A 21,227-nucleotide genomic window follows, 5' to 3' on the forward strand; every position below is an offset into this window, starting at 1 on the left:
TGAAAACGTGAAAGGTGGAGCAGTATGTCCTGTATGTCTCTTACTGGCTAACGTATTTCAAGATGGAGCATGAATATGGAGCGTCTACCCCAGTTCATGTGAACGCAAATATAAAATTTCAAGTCAAAAGGAATACTTGGAATTGATGGTGGAGGTAAATATTTATGAAAAAGGACACGTTCGTGAACGGGCAACACAGATTTTGATAATGAACAACTAAACATGTTACACACTGGACCTTTAAGATCAATAAGTAGTAATCGTGTTGAATAATCGTGATTTCAATGTTGACCAAAATAATTGTGATTATGACTTTTTCCAAGATCAAGCAGCGGCACAGTACATGGTTCAGCATTTGCTCATCTGGCCAAGGGGATGCAGAGGCTTTCTTGAGAAAAGTAGCAGGACTTCAGCTCTCCATACACTTTATCTTCTACCTATCTCCCAAATTCTGTTTCTGTAGACTGAGTGATGTAAAACTGGCCAATAAATCGGTCACCTCATCCACCTGGGGGAAGCAAAAAAATAACATACAACAGTGTGTTATAGAAATCTAAGTAAATGCATAAGAGTCAATCAATACATGCAAACCTAAAAAGCATACATTTAAGTTTGGTTACACCATTCATCTTGTTTTTATGCATACGAATCTGAGAATCATTCAATATGTAGATGATGAATAATTTTATTTCAGTTAACATAGTACATGAAAGAAATAATTATTTCCCACAATTTGCCACCGTAGATAACCGAAAAAGCAATAATAAAAGGCTTTTTTTGCCTATCCTATAATCCCCATAGAATTACCCAGATATCCTCCAAAACCAAATGAAACTAAATACTTGCGTACAATCCTAGTAATTTTACATTTTAATCAAATAACTTCATAACCCTTAATTATATTAGATTTTACGTTTCAAAACATTTACACATTTTTAACTCATCATTAAAGGACAATTCCGGCGCAAAACAAACCTAGGGGTTAATAACAGATGTGTACCCACTCTGTTGTTCTCTGGGATATGTTTTCATGCTAATCAAATGGGTTTGTAGCTTAAAACAAGCTAGCGCGGACCGCTGATTAGCTTACAACGCTAGTGTTCGGGGCACAGGGAAAAGTAAAAACAATTCGCTATTTTACACCACAAAATATCACCACACTTCAACGGTAGCATAATGAGGGTCCCTACATTAAAAAAGATAGTTTAGAAAGACAGTAGCTCCCAAGACAGCGGCGCCTGCATACGAGAACGCAACTGTCTTTTTAATAAACTGTCTGTCCACTTACAAAGTTCTCAGTGCTTGGGTTTACAGGTAGGGACCCTCATTATGCTACCGTGGAAGTGTGGTGATATTTTGAGACTTTTTAGTGGTATAAACAGCAAATTGTTTTTAGCTTGTTTTAAGCTACAAATACATTCAATTAGCATGAAAACATGTCCCAGAGAACGGTCGACTTGGTACACATCTCTTATTAACCCCTAGGTTCATTTTGCGCTGTAATTGTCCTTTAAGTTCATTCTGAAACACATCTATATTTTACATTAAGGCTGATTTATGCTTCTGCGTCGAATCAACGGCGTACCCCCGCAGAGCCCTCTGCTTCGCCGCGAGCCCCCCTCCGAGGCCTCCGCCATAGCTCGACGTGTACCTGTAAAAATGTGTAACGTTGTGTCGAGGCGACGCAGACCGCAAGGACTGTGATTGGTCGACTGGTCCTGTGTGTTGATAGTGGGTGTTTCAAGCAGCCTACTGTGGGGAGTAGCAACATGCTAGTTCACTGACATCAGTTCTGCAAATACACTCGGACATATTTTGGTTCCAATGACGGGGTTATCCGTTTGTAGAGTCTCTAGGCTATATGTCAGTAAAGTTTTGAAATTAGCTGAATAAGCAGTACTTTGTGGGCAGTTGTGCTAAAGTTTGCTTGCTAACATAACATAACATAACATAAACTGGCTGGCAGACACCTCGCAAATAACCTCAGACTTATTTTCTGGTTACAGTAACTAGGTCAATGGATTTTACTGTGTCTATTTCTCAATACTTTTACAAAATCTAAGCAAGAAAAGGCCAAACAAATATGATTCACATTTTAGCACCACGCACCCCCTAGCGTTGTGGGGGTGAAATGCACAGAGATGCAAAGCAACACTGACGCAGAACTCTGAAAGGGTCACGACGCCGTAGGAGCGAGAGTTGTGTGGAGTTGAGCATAAAACAGCCTTAAGTCCAGTTTCAAATCAATTAAGTATGTAGGTCTCACCTGCTCTTTGGTGCACGTGTGCTGCAGCTGGGTCGAAATGTGCTCCAGCCTCTCTTTCGCTTCACTCTGGCCCATTAAGTTCAGGTATTCCCTCAGCATTTGAATGATCTACGAAGGTGAAAGTCAGATATACAACTATTCAGCAAAACTACCCATCTGAAAACGAAGAATGAATCTGCCGAAACAATCAGGATCTATCCAAGGCCTAAAGCCAGGCAAGTGAATGCATTGTCTACCTGTGTGACTTCCCCTCTCAGGGTTTCTAAGCTGCGTGAATCTCCCTCCTGCAGAATATTAAGCTTGGAGCGTGCTAGATGCAGAGGGGTCCTGCCTGCTCGGTCGAGGGCGTCCACGCGGGCTCCTAAACAGACACCATAAGAACACAAATCTCTCAGATACACAGAGTAATCCACAAACACTCAATTCTAATTGAATAATAATCACACTAGAGCTTATTAACTCTGTTTTACCTGTCTGTTTATAATAAGGTGTTTATACTGTATATATATATATATATATATATATATATATATATATATATATATATATATATATATATATATATATATATATATATATATATATATATATATATATTTTACTATTATTCTAGTTTTTCTATTTCTTATGATACTTTTTTGTATATTTTCCTATTTCTATTGTGTATTTGTGTTATTCTGATGTGTGTGAATTTTTTTGAGCTGCTGTAACAAGGGAATTTCCCCAGTGTTGTTACTTATAAAGTCTATCTAATCTTATCTCTTAAAGCAGTGATTCCCAACATGGGGTACTTGATTAAAAGAATATATCCCCATGGGTTAACACTGTAACACCTGAACACTACATACTGCAGTCATATAAAGGTGTGTGAAAACTAGTCTGGATCGAGCGAGCTGTTGCTTGAGCACAGAAGTTTAAATAGGTATCCACACGTAGTGAATAAAAAGTTCAAATGATTAGCTAACAGTAACGTTAATGGATAACTGATTGAAACATTCAGCCTCGCCCAATGTAGCAATAGCCCAGTAGGCTAGTGGTAGGATTGCTGACCAAACCAACCTAAATATTGACAGTTCCATTGTATGAGAAAGATTGTATTGCACAATGTGGTACGTGAGTTCATCCGACAGGGCTGTGAGGGTACCTTAGACCAAAAAGGTTGGGAACCACAGTCTTACAGGATCACGCAAAATCGCTCAATATGTCGATATACAATGTCGATATACTTTATCTTTGTATTTATTTGCCACAACCGTATTGCCATGGTTACATTTAGAGTTTACATCAATTCATTTTGGAAGTGTAAGGTACAGGATCACTGCAGACGTTCAAGTGATTACAGTCCCACACCTGAACTACATTTGATGGAATGTCTTAAATCGTATTGAAATCAGCTTATGTTTGTTCTAAGCAGCCATCTTTTGGTGGTAAATGTACAGACAGCCCAAAAAAAGGGGGTTTTGATTGGCTGACAGGTGTATGATCCAATTATATACTGGGACACCAAAAAAATAGCATATAACAGTCAGTGCTCAATCAGTGCTCATGTTTGTCTTCATCTACAAGAAACCACCTTTTGCAATTCTGTAAGAACATAATGTAATCTGAAAACTGCTGCCCCGATTAAAAAACTGATCTGAGCTGGTATTCTGTCTGTAATGGAGTGGAATGGACATTTCTAAGTGACCCCAAACTTAGAAACTATATGACCGGTAGCGTATATGATTGGGAAACTGAGTTACATGTATGCACACAGAATTCAACACATCTACAGCGCTCTCACCTCCTCTCAGCAAAGTGGTGATTACAGGCACATGGTTGGTACAGGCCGCTGCAGAAACACAAGTAAAAATGGGCGAGTTGCAACCAAAATGCAAAAATAAACGTGTTGCATGCAAAACCATCACGAAAACTTAGTTTGCCTTTATGTCATTCTGCAGAATAGCTTTTCATGTTTAGCAGGTGTGAGCCTAGAGCAGCTGCATAGTTGTGTGTCAGAGTGAAACCACAGTCATATGCATTACTGGCCACTGTGGTACAGGTTTTACGGGTCATGGGGATTGTTCTCTCTTACCCAGATGGAGGGGGGTATTCCCCAGACTGTCTCGCTGGTTGGGGTCAGCGCCGTGGCTCAGCAATAATTGCACTACAGACAAAAAATAAAGGATGTTCAACATCAAATTTAGACTAACTGTCGCTGTTTCTAAAATGCATCGTACACTTAAGGGAAGTGTATAAACAAATTCATGAATATCAGAAATACTTGCAGTAAGGTGAACAAACTGCTTTTCAAACTGAAACCATAATATGTGATTTCCTATAACACGGTCACAACGCGTTAATCACCAACCTACCAATGCTCTCGTTGCCATTGCAGGAAGAGAAATGGAGGGCTGTCCTTCCCTTGTCATCTGCTGCACAGGGGTCTATGTCATCTTGCAGGAGCTTTCGAACTGGAAGAACAAAATTGTATTAGCAAGACACAGCCTTTCTTCATCTTTCCCTCACACCATTTTACTGCGTCACCCTACTGTTGTTACCTGTGTCGATGTCATTGCTGTTTGCTGCTTCCCTCAGTCTTTTCACAGCTGTGGAGATAAGAGATTCAGAGTGACAAGTATGTAAATAATGCTTTAAGATTAGATGAATGGGGTCATTATTGCATGACATCGGAGCAACAAAGACTTCACTCACGTAACGCTGGACATGGATTAGGAGAATCCGCCTAGGCCAAAATGTAATACTTGACTTCTTGTACATACATATCAACAAACTGATTACTCTTAGTACTTATTTTAACCCAAACAAAACCAAAATAAATGGGAGCAAGTTTCAGGATGTATTTCCCAGAACAGACAATTTACATCTCAACTTTTAACTTTTGTAAGAAATGTTTGAATGGATAGAATCTGCAGATCTTAAATGGCACTTCTTTCTTTTAAATGATCTGCTTTACATGATGATTGTGGTAATGTATTCACGTATATTTGTGCGTGCATGCATAAAAGTATGCATGTATATGCTAGGGTATGTTGTATGTGCAAGTCAAGTATTACATTTTGGCCTAGGCGGTTTCACATAGTGGATAACATGTTATGCCTCAGCTAATCAGAGATGAGGCTAGATCCAGTAGCTACTGAGATTTTGGTCATTACATCATACTCTGACACATAGCTTACTTACATGTTTGCTTCTGGTATTCACTGCATAACACTGTAATATAACTAAATTACCTTTACCTGTTTGGGTATATCTATATTACTCATACGTATAGCTATATTTTAAGTCACCATAACATCATCATCGTCATTTGTATAAAATCCCCATACTCACAAACCTAGAAGTCTAAATATTATTAAACACATTGACCATTTCACAGTTGTAAACATAAACATTGTAAATGGACCGACGTTTATTAACTGACAGGACGTTAATAAAGGGGCCAGCAATGGAATCCATTGAATAGGTATATACATTGTAGCTAAACTAGGGTGACCATATTTTGATTTCCAAAAAAGAGGACACTCGGCCTGGCCTCGAGACAAATCCAGACAGTGGTGATTCTCAGAGGTTAATGAACATGCTTGATTATGCCTCAATTGTGCAAAAATAACTTCTGTAATAAAATAAAATCTGTAACAACATGTAACAAAATAACAGCTCTCTTTTAAAATAAATAAATAATATGAAATAATGTTCTAAATATGACCTCTTCTGTGTTAGAAAATCCAGCTTCAACAAAATATCTCTTAATACCTTTTCAATGTAATAACATAAATAATAAAGACACTGAAACATGTGCCAGCTTTGCACACTTTGCACAAGTGGGAGGCGGTGCACTCCGCCTCCCACTTGTCCGGTCCCGACCGGGACGGTACGTGGGACATTTCTTTTGCAGTTCAACTGTGAAGCTGCACTAGTCTTGTTGTATGGTTGTAAGTGGCCTGATGTTTATGTGATGATGTGTGTGTGTGTGTGTGTGTGTGTGTGTGTGTGTGTGTGTGTGTGTGTGTGTGTGTGTGTGTGTGTGTGTGTGTGTGTGTGTGATATAGAGCGGGGGAGAAGTGAGAGTGACAGCGAGCGAGTCCTACCGACTCGGTGGGAAATCTTTAGCAGGAAACACTTCGGCATTTTGTGTGTAATGCTGCTCCGCTGTCTGCCCTGGTCCCTGTCTGTCTGCCCTGGTCCCTGTCTGTCTGCCCTGGTCCCTGTCTGTCTGCCCTGGTCCCTGTGTATGTGCGCGTCGCAGAGCCGCTCACAAGGCAGCCTCTCGGGAATTACGTCACACAACAAAGTAGCCTACCGTAGTATTGTGTTGAGCAAAGTGCCAGTCAATTTAACTACACGCTTAATGGTCCCATGAAAAACAGTGAAAACCGGACATTTTAATGAATTTATAAAACCCCCCCGGACGCCCCGGACAGTAGGTAAAAAGTGGACATGTCAGGGCAAAAGAGGACGTTTGGTCACCCTAAGCTAAACAAATGTAGCTAACAGCTAACGTTAGCTCTCTCCACACCACATGCACGTCTTGTTGACTTTTCAAGTTACCAGAAAATGTTACGCGTCCCTTACCATAAATGTCTTTACCCATAGGACCGAGGTTCCGGACAACTCTGTGGTGCCGCCTGGCCCTGCTCCCCGTCACCTTCCCCATCTTGCTCGTCACCCCAGCGGTTCCACCCAGCTCACTTCGCCCCGGCTCCCATAACAAGTGCAGGTACCGGAGTTCTTTGTCGTCTCTCTGTCCGACTCGACCCAACACCACTTTGCCCTCGCCGGTCCCACTTATCCCGAACCCCACAGCAGCGGTGCCACCCGGGTCCATCCTCTCCAGGCTAGCCCGCTGCTCTCTGTCCAACACCTCCCGGGTTTCGTCTTCGGGTCCAGGCTCCACCATGTACTCCCCCTCGGAGCTGGAGCGGTCGTTATCCGAGGCTGATGCAACGATTGGGCTCCACCCGTCCATGCTTTATCGTGACATATGTATGTTGTGTTTATACTACGTTCCTTACTACGGTACTACCGCCAAAGCATAAAGGAAATAAAGTCGCCTTTAACGTTGGGCAGCTTTGAATATGACAGCTGCGCCGTCAGCGACGCCATGGGGCCATTGCACGGCACGTCAACGCAGAAACTCCCCCCATTAAAGCCTTTGTATCCTGAGTAATATGCGCTATTTCAACAGTTGAAGACACTTCCTTTACAGCACCAAAATGTCCACTATTTCACTTTTTCATTATCGGGTAAAAAAGTAGTAAAATGCACACTCATTGTACAGTCAACAGCTCCCAGTGCAATGACGACCAATCAGATTCCGTGTTGTTCATTAGCTCCTGTCCAATAGGAGCTACGCAACCGGGCAGCCAATCAAACAGCCCCCGTGCTGAACCAGTTGAGCCGCGCATGCGCACCGTGAAAAATCAACAATAGGCCACAAAACACAAGTATTTGAATTAAAAAACAGGCTGAATTTCCTCTTTAATGTATGTTTCATCACGTAACATCGTGTAAAATGCATAATCATTTTTGACACACCCACCCACCACCTATACAGCTTCATATATTCTAGATTTCCATGATATAAAAATGACATATTATAATGTATAGACATATTTTGTGAGGAATGACATTCAAGGAACATTCAAAGGACAAAGTGCCTCTCCAATGATAAACAGTGGGTCCCCAGGAGGTTGCAGGATGATGATGAAGCTAGAGGGGCTGCGATATAATTACTAAAAAGGAGGAAATAGACAAAGTTATGCTTCTTTTTTTCTTTTTTTTAGACTTTCCAATAATCTTTGATTATTTCTTGTGAATTACTGGATAATTTTACTTCTTTGGACATTTAAACATTATCAAAATAAAGAAAGGAAAATAACTCTTTGGTTGTGCCATTCATTGTCTGTGTAAGCAGCCGTGCAATGAATTCTGGTAGTGTTTCATGCTCATTAGCATAAAGTTAAGGTCCAGGCAACTTTATGCCAATCAGGGGCATCCAGCTTGACTCTCGCCTCTCAAAAACTCAGAATTATTTTTAAAGTCACCGTCTAAAATGAAGACTTATTCATCAACTGCAGCTTTCTCGCATAAAATGTTTTCAGAAACACATTTTGATGAACTATTTTCGCAAAATAAGCAAAGTTTCCAAACGAGCCGCCATGTTGGTCTGTTTTGAGGATTTCGGGAACAGACAGCCCACGAGTAAAGCAATCATCCAATCAGGTTCAGCCATTGTGGTTGTCGTTGGTTGTTTTCTTTGCTCGTCATTGAAGAGAAATTGATAACAGCCCGTCGCAAGCCCATCAAGAGCCCATCCTGGAAAGCGGGGGCGATCCCTACAGTCAAAAAACGCCACTGTGGACACGTACCATTAGACATTCACATCTGGTGACGAGGGTTTGTAAGAAGAAATTGTCTTACTTTTAGGTTATAGTATTCTGTCAAAATATTTGGTTTTGAGGAGGGAATTATGGGTGCAGGAGGTAGCAAGTTTGAGGAACCTAAACAGCATCATAGGCATGGCTTTAAAACGCTTGAGAAGAACAATCAGGAGTCAAGTTTCAGTCCTGAGGACTTGGAGGCTCCAGCTTGTGCCAGGCAGTTGGGGAATGCGGGGTCAGCCACGGATGTGCCTGCATCTTGCTCAGTAGGCATCACTCCAGCGTCATGAATGTGCTGCCACGGCTGTTTGCTGTGAGCGACACCCCGACGCTTCAAGTATCCTTGCTGACAAAACAGCGGCGGCTTTCGGTGGGTAAGGGCTGAGCGGAAACATGATTCTAAAAAACATGAGAAAACACAGGAATGAGTCACACTAAAATCTGCTGTTCTAGGATTTCCTAGAATACTGTGTAATACGAGCTGGTTAGTCACAACTAATGTAGTCTCGCATTGCCAGACCTTCTTCCACAGCACTGCAGAGGAAGGTCTGGCTAGTCCACACAGCATTCCGGGATGGGACAAAACATGCTCTGGTTTATTGGCATTTTTTTAAACCAATCACAATCGTCTGCTAGGCGCTGGACGGAGGCACGGTGCCTCTGCAAAATAGTCTCAGGAAGGAACTTGTTTTGGTGGAACATGTGGACGTTCAAAAGTAGTTTTAGTCGTGCAACAGAAAACTCTGATTGGACAGATAGTCTAGCTAGCTGTCTGGATTTACCCTGCAGAGATCTGAGGAGCAGTTAACCATAGTCCTCACAAATCCACCGGAGGTTAGAACGCCAACACAAAGACAGAGGAAGGGGACGGACATCTGGCCCGAAAAAGAGGGACATCTGGCGGAATTTCCGGTGGCACGGGAGCAATCACAAAGGTGGAACGTCGTGGATATAGACTATAACTAATGTACTGTATCTTGAGTTTCTTGGTCCACTTTGTTGCTTGGAAGCATCATTCACAATAGATCAGGCGATCTGGCTATCTGCAGCAGGGTTGTGCAGCGCTGGGAGTGTCACATAAATGGCCCATTTGTGTAATACATTTTTTTTTTTGTATTAATACAGAAATTAGTGTGAAATTCATATTTTAAAAATAGTATATGCAGCACAAAACACACAGCTTTACCCGCATAGAAGGCCCTGAGGTCAGTCTGGACACAGTGCTCCAAGAAGCGCCGCAAAGGCTGGATGTGAGATATGGGACTATCCCATTCAGCGAGGAAGTCCTCGACCATGTGATGAATTGCCTTGGGCCTCGGTAAAGCCCAGCCAGAGGGACGGAGCTTCATTTCTTCCTCTGGGGAAAACAAACATTAACCATTAACCTTCAATCCAAGTTTGTTTTCCTGGCAAAACTGCAGTCAGTTTACTCCTAAAAGGTACACGTTTTAAATGGGACAGTATTTCTACTCACCAGTAGGAAGTGTGTCATAGTAGTATAAAACAGGGTGCAGAAAGTTGGATTTCCATGCTTTGGTCCAGTCTCCTTCAGTCCTTTCCGGCCCCAGATAATCTATCTTCTTCTTCCCGTACTGCATGACTAGAACGATCAGTCCATGGTCTGAGACCTCGTGGCCCGAGAGATTGGAGAACTGAGGCAAAGCCTGGAGTGTAAACTCTTCCACATATTCACAGTGAGAGCTTCGAGTCAAGGAGAGAAGGAAGGAACAAAATATGATGAGCTTAAAAAAAAAATGGACTACACTGTACAGTACATCTGTTTACTGTGGAAAAGGTCAGGCAATGTAATTTCCAGCAACATAATTTGGTGATTTTATGTCTATGGAGAGCAGCATTCTATGTAATCAGTATACACAGGGAGTGATACTAAATACATTCATTACCAGGATAAAGCTCATTCCGCTCTCTGTGTGTTGCCGTTCTCAAAATACCTTCGCTACTTTAAACTAGGGCTTTGACTTTTGCCCAAAAATCATATTCGAAGTTCGTTTGTTTATTAATATTCAAATATTTATTAATAATATTTTGACCATTAAATGCCTACAGTAAGACTTATATTCGTATCAAACTTAAGTTGGATATGTTCTGTCCACCAGAGTGCAGTTTATCAGTCAATGTCAATAGGCAGGCAATTATATTTTCAGAAGAAAAACACACTGCCATGACTTTTTATTAAAAGTCAGACCCTGGATTAAACACAAACAGCATGCTTTCCACAGGAAGTTCGGAGCTTTAATAGGACTGCCTAATATTCATTTGAATATCATTATTTTTTTAAATATTCAAATGATATTCGAATAACGAAGTTCGGAGTCAAAGCCCTACTTTAAACAACAAATAACTTTGAGCTAGCAAGGTTGACGCTGAAAATGGCAAGTTTTGAAGAAAATCGTGCAACAAGACAGGTCTGCTTGGTTCTTTTGGGGAATGATTGTAAAGAGTTACTAAGAATATGTTTACGGCGTTTCCTCTCTAACTGGGACGTTTTAGGGATTGCTGTGGACAAAGTTACACGGCAATACACTGGTAAGAGCAAATGAGGTTTAACCATGGATCAGCTAATTTAAATAGCTCACGTTGCTGTATTGTGTAACAAGTTAACTTAATTTAATATTGTACGTGGCGTTTTTTATGCGGGGTGCAAATGTTTCACCAAAACTAGTTCCTTCCTGAGACTATTTAGCAGAGCCACCGTCGCTGTGTCCAGAGCTTAGCAAGAAGAATGTGATTGGTTTAAAGAAATGCAAACAACCCAGAGCATTTTTTTTCTCCTATCCCAGAATGTATCTGTGGTGTAGCCAGACCTTCCTCCACAGCGCTGTGGAGATAGATCTGGCAATGCGAGACTATTGCAATTCATACATTATCTGTCGATTCAGGCACTGCTTGTTAGCATTAGTAATTGGTTTGGGCGTCTAATACCTCGTGGCCAGTGGCCAACTATTACTGGTGATATCAAACTAATATCTGCTTACCCTCGGAGAAGTATAACGTCCCCAAGCACCTCAAACATTTGGTATGGCCCAGAAGCCTCGCCGACCCGCTTCAGAATCCAGGACTGCAGCTGCGTTGTCAACAGTTTTGTCGATGGCCACGGGTTACTATGGTAACGTTGTTCAAGTACACGATGTACAGCACGCACTGTGGCAGAAAATCAATACAGTGTATTTAACCATAAATGATCATCTCAAGCTCAGAATGAGAAACAACTGCTCTAAGTTACTTTCTTAATTGAAAAGAAACATGTGTGGGTCATTGATTTGATATGTTGATCAAAATACATATTATTTTCAAATATAACACCAAAAGCTGAATAAACTTGGAAGCTGTAACGTCCGGTGCAACAATAAGGACTTTGGTCTTATCTTCATTAAGCTGTAGGAAGTTGTTTGCCAACCCATCCTTGATGGAAGTCTAACATTTAAGCAATTCCAACACTTTGTCAGTCTCTTCCGTGGTAAAAGAGGCATTCAGCTGGATGTCATCTGCATAGAAGTGATAACGGATATCTCCAAATTGGCTAATTATATGTCCCAGGGGAAGCATATACAATGCAAATAAAATCGGACCTAACACAGAACCCTAAAGCACCCCATAGGAAAGGACAGCAGTTTCTGAACAATAGAGACCACGTGACACAGAAACATTTCTATCTGAAAGATAGGTGAACCAATTTAGGGTGCTCCCTGAGATACCAACCCAGTACTTAGGTCTTTCAAGCAAGATGTTGTGATCCACTGTATCAAAAGCTGCGCTAAGGTCCAGCAGCACCAAAACCGAGCATTCACCCATGTCAGAGGACATTAATTAATAACTTCCAGGTAGAAAACCCCTGCGTCACGTACATACAATTTATCAGCGTTGAGCAAACGGGGACAAGGATCAACTGAATATTCTCTCGTCTCATTCATCTAAAATGCATGTTTGATGCTTTCATACGTCAACACTTTGGCTAACTTAGAGAGCTAATTTACCTGTTGGGCCACAGACTAAAGAAAATGACACCACCAAAAATAGCAGTCAGTCCAACCGGCGGTGAGATGTTGGCGTTTGTAACACTAGGATTGGTTTAACACCAGATGCTAGCAAGGCAACACAGTACAGAAAATAAGCACAGCCGAGACAATAGATAGGTCAGGCCTCAGTCTTTAACTATATATATCTTTAAACTTAACAGTTACGGCAGAAAATTACAACAGAAATATTCTGAAGATTTCACATATCTCCGCAATTCAAATCTACGGCCATTTGTCTACCCAAAAGTGTTAGCGCCACGTCATGGTGATTCGGTCTATTGACTACATGTCCTGCATTTGGAAACATACCAAGATGTGATAGCTATGGCAGAAAGGGTGCTATGAACAAATTATGCCTGTTCGTTTTAAAATGGCACAAAATAACAAACATCTGTCGGCCTTTCACCTGTGTACCGGAACCCATGGACAAAGCCGCCAGCAGACGAGCGGTAGTCTCTGGAGTGAGCAGCAGTTCCCAGCACAAACAAGCCAGGAGTGTTCTTCCCTTCATACCAGGCTGTCACCTTCGGTAACCGCCCTTTGGCATTGTCACTTTTCGGTGGGCAGGCAGAGCTAGGGAGATGGAACATTATATAAATAAAACAGCTTGGACTTTTTAAACATAGTAATATGATACAAGAGAGGGGCATTACATTAATGTATGGATGTTGACACAGTACAATATAGTCTAACAGTGTGGTTCCAGAAGTAAAAATCCCATTGTTCTTTTCCCAGAATCAAATGTTTTATGGTCATGATTCATCTCGTAGCTGGTTGGCTCAGTTACATGCTTAAAACTCTTTATGTAAGCATTTTCTGAAATGTCAATGGAGATATTGAACGGGGAAAAGTCACTTCTGGAACAAGAGCCGTTTAAAAAAGTGGGCGGTCACTGTTGAGTTTTATAAGCCTACCATGTTTCGTAAGTCTATACCTGTCAAATACGCTGAAGTTGAATCGGAATCCAAGGCATCGAATCACCCGGTCGTAGGGCTTCCGCAAAGAGAAGTTGTCGATGTAATATCCTGGCAGTTCTTCTCCTGTCACATCAGAGCTGTTCTTCGGTTTCTGATGTTGTAAGAACTTCTTTAAAGTCACGTACAACTGTCCCTTCTTCTCTTTCTTCTTTTCACCTAACCTCGTCCTGCCTTGCTCCTTTCGTTGAGCGATAACTATTTTATCCAGGTGTGCCTCCAACAACCCATCAAGGGACTTCAGCTGATATGTGTCTATGAGCTCATTATTCACAGCTCTGAAAAAAAAATAAAGTAGGTCACTTGTGGTGAATTCTGAAATAGATAAAAGTAATGGATTAACAGTTAGCTAAAAGTAATAGATAAACAGTGTAAATAGCTAAAAGTAATGGATAAATGTTTAAAAAGTTAGCTTAAAGTAATGGATAAAAGTTCAAAGAGTTAGCTAAAAGTAATGGATACACAGTTGAAATAGTTAGCTAAAAAAGTAACGGATTTCAAGTAAGTAGCCTCTGCCACACAGACATGACCAACACGACCTTAACACTGACAATTCAATTGTATGCAAAGAATATTGTAAATATCCACTGTGGAGGCTACATCTGGTTTGGAACCACCAATGTACCAGTAAAGCAAAATCATAAAGACCGAAAAGATAAGGGAAGAAATGAATGTTTAGCGCTACCTGAGATCTCCAACATAATGTGTTTGCCAAGCGAGTCGAACAGGGCTGGAACTGATCATGTGCACATGACTTGCTCTTCCCAAGATGCTCTGGGCTGTTTCAAAAGCTGAGTTGCCCTTGCCCAGAATCAGTACGGACTGGTCCTTGTAGTCCTCAGGATTAGTGGAGATGGACTCATAGCCTTCAACCAGGTCAGAACCGACAAACTCTACCTTGTGAGGAACCCACAAACCTGTGGCTACCAGAAGGACGCTGAGGGAGAGAGGACAGAAGTACAACACGATGCAGTCCAAAATCCAAACAAATGTTACATTTTCCTTTCAGGTTTAGCCTACATATACACTACTATGCTTTGGTTTAAAAACGAACAGCTTTCTTTACGTTTACGCCTCCTTCCGAGCCCCTAAAACGGAGAAATTTGCAAACACTGCTGCCCCAGTTTTGGTTTGAAAACTCCAGGGTTGCTTTGTATTCTGGACTAGCACAAACCTTTGGAAACAACGTTGTTGCCTTGTAGCCACGTGTTACTTTCAGTAACAGTTCTGCCTCGTTGTCGGTCCAAATCCCTCGTCTTTTTGCCATTGTACAACTCAATCCCTCCGTTCAACAAACTCAAATTGCCTCCTTCTCCCCAGGACTAAGCTCAGCACCACGAGTGATCGGGCTTTCTGTTCTGCTGCTCCTCGGATCTGGAATGCCCTCCCCGACCATCTGAGGGAACCCCAAACTATTGAGACTTTTAAAAAAGGACTAAAAACATTTCTTTTTAGGAGAACTTTTGAGTTTTAACTAACCCTGCATTTTATATTGATGTTTTTACCATGCTTTTATGATCTTAACTGTAGCACTTTGAGATTTGCTCCAAATGTAAAGCACATTACAAATAAAATCTATTATTATTATTATTATATTATTACTGGAGCTAAAACTCTTGTGTGCACGGAGATTGTTTTTTGGCTACAAACGATCCTTAAAAACCAAAAAGGTAGTATTGTAAATGTAGCCTCAGTGACGCAAACTACCTGCATGTGTAGTCCGACACATGTTGATCAGTCAGGATGTATCTTCTGCCAGTGGCTGACTGCACTGCCCTGATCCTTCCGATGTCCACACCATACCGGACCTTCAGCCCGAGCTCCTTCACAAACGTGGACAGATAGAGCGGGAAGGCATCAGCTGGCGGGTAAAACTCACTGCTCACTCTCTTGAGCAGCAGGTCAGGTTTGTCGCTCAGCAGCGAGTTCCAATCATGGCGCAAGTTGAATTCTCGGTTCTGCCTTCCTGTGTGGATCTTGTTAATACTAATGAGCTTCCTGTGCCTGGGATACCTTGACACACAAAACAGAGCAGAGAAGGCATGTGTCAAAGGTGATTCAGGAGGATAGACAGGTACAGTTGTCTCATTTCATAAACTGTAGTCTGAATTAATGGAAGTAGATTTCCAGGATAAAGCTGACAGCGCAATGTCAGGCTTTGCCCCTCGCCCTCTACTCTCTGTGTTTTGCCTTTCTGAAAATCCCATCGCTACAGGAAACGACTAGCAAGCTACACACTGAAAGTTTTGAAGGATCGTGCAATAAGGCAGGCCTGCTTGGCTCTTTCATTGAATGATTGTGAAGATTTTGAAAGAATGTTTCCGGCATTTCATTTCTAACTGGGACGTTTTGGGAGCAATTGGTGGGATTGCTGTGGACGAAGTACACACGGAGATACACTAGTAAGAGCCAATGAGGTTTAACCATGTATCAGCTAATTTAAATAGCTTGCGTTACCAGTGTTTCCTCTATGTTGATATTACAGCGGCAGCCCGCCACGGTAAAATTTCTGCCGCCACGGTATCAGAAATGGGGCAGATGCATAACAGGGTCTTCACTATGTACACCGCACACCGCCGCTCTTTCAGCTGTTTATGAAAAGTCATAAAGTCGTAATTACACAACTCTGCAGTGCCGTCTGCTCTACTGAACTCAAGCCAACTGTGGTCCGCTCTCTCTCCCCTTTAGGGTGAGCAACTGGAACAGTGACATCACTCGCCAAGTCATGGCAACCAAATAAACAACAGGGCGAGTACTACTTGTCACTCAATCTTAGGCAAAGTGACAAACAGCGACGGAAGCCGCGACATGAAATCCGCACTCACGCAGGTCCCTTGAAATATGACAGCTACAGTTTATTGGAAAATAGCATTGTGGACACTAACTTTGATGAATTTACTGTTTATCAGACCCCAGATGAGACAAAAAGCTAACGTTACTCCACAGCGCTGTGGAGCTAGAGCTGGAAATGTGAGACTATTACCATATGACATGCTTTCATAAAGTTTCCTACTTGTTAAAGAAGCTGCCCGGTCCTGAGTTCCTCTCCAAGATGATGTAGTCTCTTTTAGCCTTGGAGAGGAAATATCCCATCTGCAGTCCTGCAGGCCCGGCTCCGAGCACGCAGTAATCATAGTGGCGGGTGCCGTTGTGTGGGTGGTATTCAGAAGAGCATTTGACACAGCCAACCAAGATGAAGAGGATAAAACAAGGAAGGTTTGAATCCATAACCTGTTGGACAGAACATGAGGCAACGTGGTACTTTTTAGAGCTGCAAAGATTAATCGATTAGTTGTCAACTACTAAATTAATCGCCAACTATTTTGAACAAACGAGTCAATGGCAGAATAAGCTGTTTGGCATTGGCAGAGAAGATTTGGCACATTTTTTATGAGCGCAACCCACATAATCAGCTGCTCATCCCACAAATGTTCCTTAATAATGGGTCACCATTTGTAAGGGAACTAAACAGGCTTTTCAACGGTATAATATGTATTGCCAAAAAGCATTGTTACCACAGAGAAATAATCTGCCAATCGCAAATTTCCTCACTTTTTGTGTTAAGTTTATATGCACTTTTTTTTCAAGCCATTTGATAACAGAATACATAAAAATCTGTAAATCATTTGGGAAAGACATTATGGTTACCAAGGGAAAAAAATCATCCTCAAGAGCCCCACATCGTGTTTTAGATCTAACTGTTCTCCAACTGTCTTCTTCATTCTGAAACCTGAACACAACTAATATTGGGGACTAATTCTCACTTCTGCCAACCAAAAAGAGGCAAAAAAAATTGTCTGATGTTACTATATTTAACCCTTGTGTTGACTTCGGGTCACATTGGCCAGTTTTCAATTTTTGTTTTATATGAGAAAAAAATGGGACAATTCAACAATTTAAAACGTTGTAGAAAGCAAAAAACGTCAAGATTCAAGACAACACAAGGGTTAAGTTTCATAACTTAAAAGGGTAGGGTAGGAATTTGGCTTAAAACAGCTTTACTAATCTTAAAACGAAGGTGATATTTCCCCAGTAACAGAACTTTCCCTTCACTTATTTGCCTGTCCAGTCAGAGAGACTGAGGGGAAATGACACAAAGTTGAAGTTATTTTAAAAACTCGGGGCTTTTTTAAAAAAACACTGGTGGCGCTGAAAAAAACAAAAAATCCAAATATGCATTTGGATGGATGTGGTACCATTGGGACCATTGTGGTGAAAATAATTCTACATTAATTCAGTCATATATTTTAAAAATCATAGAGAGTCGTTCGTTGTTTTTTTTTTAATAGCCTATGATTTTACTACTTGTATCATTGACTTCATTTGTAGCCTGCATGGGAAAGGGGGCCATGATTAGCCTAGGCAACTGGCAACATCGACTACATTTGTGGCTCGCTACTCTGGAACATATACAGATTCAGTCTAACATCATTATGGCGTTAAACTAGTTACATGTAGCCAATCCGCTTATTTAGCGATATGAAATAGAAATATAAATGCAAACGTGCTAAGAAGCAGCGGGAGGCGCAGGGAAAGAATCCCCCGGCTCTCCACGAACTCTCCAGCCGAAGCTGCAGTACTCTCGTGGGGATGCGGCGGCTGCCATCGCCCGCTGAACCAGATGTGAGGTCGGCTAATTGCATTACCAACATGTAAACATACGTTACCTTTTTATATTAGTCGTTCCCTCGAGCGCAGCATCTGTAGTTTAGCATGTAGGCTATCAAACCTGTCGAGGCTGCTACATGATTACACTTTTGCATCTTAAAGCGCAATTCACCAGTAGGCTAGAACCCACCCACTTCCCCCTGGATAACACACACTAGAGCTGCTTGCATAAGGGGGCGTGATTATAAAATATAGAATAAAATAGAATAGAATAGAACAGAACAAACCCTAGTATCTGACCAGTTGTGATGAGTTATGTGTATAAACCAGTGGTGTAAAGTACATTTACTCAAGTACTGTACAATTTTGAGGTACTTTACTTGAGTATTATAATGTGCTCCACCTTTACCAGCTGCACGATTGAAATCATACGTGCATTGATCTATCAAATTATAGATTACAATTCAAAAATTTGACATCAATAACTCGGAAATGGCCATCGGCCATTCTGCATAAAGAGTTTGTTTAGTTTTCGATGCTAATACTTTTTCTTTTTTACTTGAGTAAAGTTTTGAGTGCAGGACTTTTACTTGTAACAAAGTATTTCTACTTTGTGGTATTACTACTTTTACTTAAAGTGCTTATATTATGCTTTTCCCCTTTCCTTTATTGTGTTATATATCTTTTTTTTTGTGCATGTTATACGTTTACAAAGTGAAAAAGCCCAAAGTCCCCCCCCAAAGGGACTTACCATCTCAACTGCTCCAAACAGCTCTATTGTAGTCCAGCCTTTACTTCAGAGACCAACGTGGGTCACGCCCTCATACTAAAAATGACAAAAGAACATTGGAAAAAAGTGACAAAAAAACTGGGAAAAAAAGAACAAGAACATCAAAAAAGAACAACAAATGTTGAAAAAAAAGTTTTTATTTAAAATTTTGACCCAGAAAAAAAAAATTGCATGGTCAACGGGAAAATAACACAAGGGTTGAACTGACGAGCCCCTATAACTTTAACATTTGGAAACACCCCCGTTTTGATTTGAAAGCTCCGGGGTCTGGACGGACATGGTGCTTTTCCATTACATGGTACCTGCTCGACTCGCCTCGACTCTACTCGCCTTTTTTGGTTTTCCATTACGAAAAAAAGTACCTGGTACCTGCTAACAGGTACTTTTTTTAGTACCTGCTCAGTCGAGGTTCCAAGCGAGCTGAGGCGAGCCAAGAAGGTGACGTGAAACCCTGCAGGCTGCTGATTGGTCGGAAAAAGGCGTCACAGATCACTGCATTGCTAGCGACAGACGGCATTTTTAAATAGTTTAGCCAGCAGTGTTTTTTTGCTGCCGGAGGCTCCACGCAGAGCTTTCTCCGTAGCATACAAGTGGCCTGATGGTTATACTGGTGCGCTGGTGTGTGCATGTGTGATGTGTGTGTCGTCGACTCGCCGTATGTGTGTGTGTGGGGAGCTAGTGAGCGAGGGAGAAGTGAGAGTGTGACGGCAATTATCTCCGCAGTGAGTAGCGACTCTAGAGTCATATATATGTGAGAGAAACAAAGCGAGTAGTGACTCTAGAGTCATATATATGTGAGAGAAACAAAGCGAGTAGTGACTCTAGAGTCATATATATGTGAGAGAAACAAAGCGAGTAGTGACTCTAGAGTCATATATATGTGAGAGAAACAAAGCGAGTAGCGACTCTAGAGTCATATATATGTGAGAGAAACAAAGCGAGTAGTGACTCTAGAGTCATATATATGTGAGAGAAACAAAGCGAGTAGCGGCTCTAGAGTCATATATATGTGACCACGGTGGGAAATCTGGAGCCGTAAACGTTAACTATCTCTTTGATATCAAGTTGTTTACGGAGACGGAGAACCAGGAAATGAGTCGGGGATATGCGGGGATATGTCAATGGGAAAAGCCAGCTACTAAGCCACGCCCACGGCAGTCGCTATGACGACCAGCCACGCAGAGGCGATACTAAAATCTGCAATGGAAAACGGACGCACAGCGAGTCGAGGCGAGTAGAGTCGAGTAGAGTCGAGGCGAGGCGAGTAGGTACCATGTAATGGAAAAGCACCTTTATTCCACTCATTTTTGAAACAATGCAATTACCCGTTTCAACCACCAGGGGGCAGTGCGGGGGGCAAAACGCTGCTTCAAAATGAAAACGTAGTAGTGGAGACAGAGGGTGAATAGTGTTTGTCCAACTTTAAACTAAACTTAAACCATTTGTGATTCGATTAGCACTTCACCTACAAATGTTTCAGTATTTCAACTATTTCAAATGTTTCAAGAGCTGACTTTCAGCAGCGAGCACACCGATTTCACACATCGTCTTCACAAAATCTTGCCTTTTCTTAAACTTTAATTGTTGTCAGGATGCCTAGCAGGCCTTTTCACAGCCTATTACTCAGCACAATTGCAGGGTATTCTCAATACATAATTTGCACTTATCTAATGTTTTACTTGAACGATTTAAACAAACGATTGCTCGTATCTTGCTGATAAAAGCCTTTTAATCACCATCAGGTAGAGGACGTTGGGTGAGCATGAGGAATGTGCATGTACCTGGAAAATCTTTCTATTGTTCCTCTGAATGTTTGTTTAAGATTGTTTTTTACTTGTACTTGTACTGTTTTTTTTTTTAACAATGATTTTTTTCCAGTTTTACTTGCTTTAAAGATCTGAATACTTCTACAACTACTGAGAATACTGCACAGTGGCGGCTCAAGGATTCAAGGGTGGCCAGTGCCCTCTTAAAGGTGCTGTAGGTAGGATTGTGAAGATCCAGGACTTAGCCCAAAAATTTGAACATCGCCAAAGCCCAAAACGATCTCCTAAGCCCCTCCCCCCACAACGGAGAATGAATGCATGTGCATGAGCAGTGATTGACACGCAGTTAGACACCCCACATGGAGGGGTTTTGGTCAGTCTTGTATAAAGTACTTGAAAGCAA

General features: G+C 41.5%; 2 protein-coding genes across 2 annotated transcripts; both read right to left on the reverse strand.

The window, feature by feature from the left end:
• Positions 1 to 431: 431 nt before the first annotated feature.
• On the reverse strand, positions 432 to 7,587 carry ankrd54 (ankyrin repeat domain 54). The gene is made up of 8 exons (XM_028599788.1): positions 6,842 to 7,587; positions 4,807 to 4,854; positions 4,621 to 4,719; positions 4,341 to 4,412; positions 4,050 to 4,097; positions 2,503 to 2,627; positions 2,267 to 2,374; positions 432 to 508 (listed from the first exon to the last, which is right to left on the reverse strand). Exons 1-8 carry the CDS (start codon positions 7,233 to 7,235, stop codon positions 434 to 436), a joined length of 969 nt encoding a protein of 322 aa, XP_028455589.1. The 5' UTR covers positions 7,236 to 7,587; the 3' UTR covers positions 432 to 433.
• Positions 7,588 to 7,722: 135 nt separating this feature from the next.
• On the reverse strand, positions 7,723 to 18,456 carry foxred2 (FAD-dependent oxidoreductase domain containing 2). The gene is made up of 10 exons (XM_028599589.1): positions 18,328 to 18,456; positions 16,674 to 16,891; positions 15,368 to 15,673; positions 14,346 to 14,597; positions 13,621 to 13,938; positions 13,093 to 13,259; positions 11,646 to 11,811; positions 10,124 to 10,350; positions 9,836 to 10,006; positions 7,723 to 9,048 (listed from the first exon to the last, which is right to left on the reverse strand). The coding sequence occupies exons 2-10, from the start codon at positions 16,886 to 16,888 to the stop codon at positions 8,816 to 8,818; spliced, it is 2,055 nt and encodes a 684-aa protein (XP_028455390.1). The 5' UTR covers positions 16,889 to 16,891; positions 18,328 to 18,456; the 3' UTR covers positions 7,723 to 8,815.
• Positions 18,457 to 21,227: the final 2,771 nt, after the last annotated feature.

This window comes from Perca flavescens, chromosome 15 (genome assembly GCF_004354835.1).
Source record: "Perca flavescens isolate YP-PL-M2 chromosome 15, PFLA_1.0, whole genome shotgun sequence".
NCBI classification, from domain to species: domain Eukaryota; kingdom Metazoa; phylum Chordata; class Actinopteri; order Perciformes; family Percidae; genus Perca; species Perca flavescens.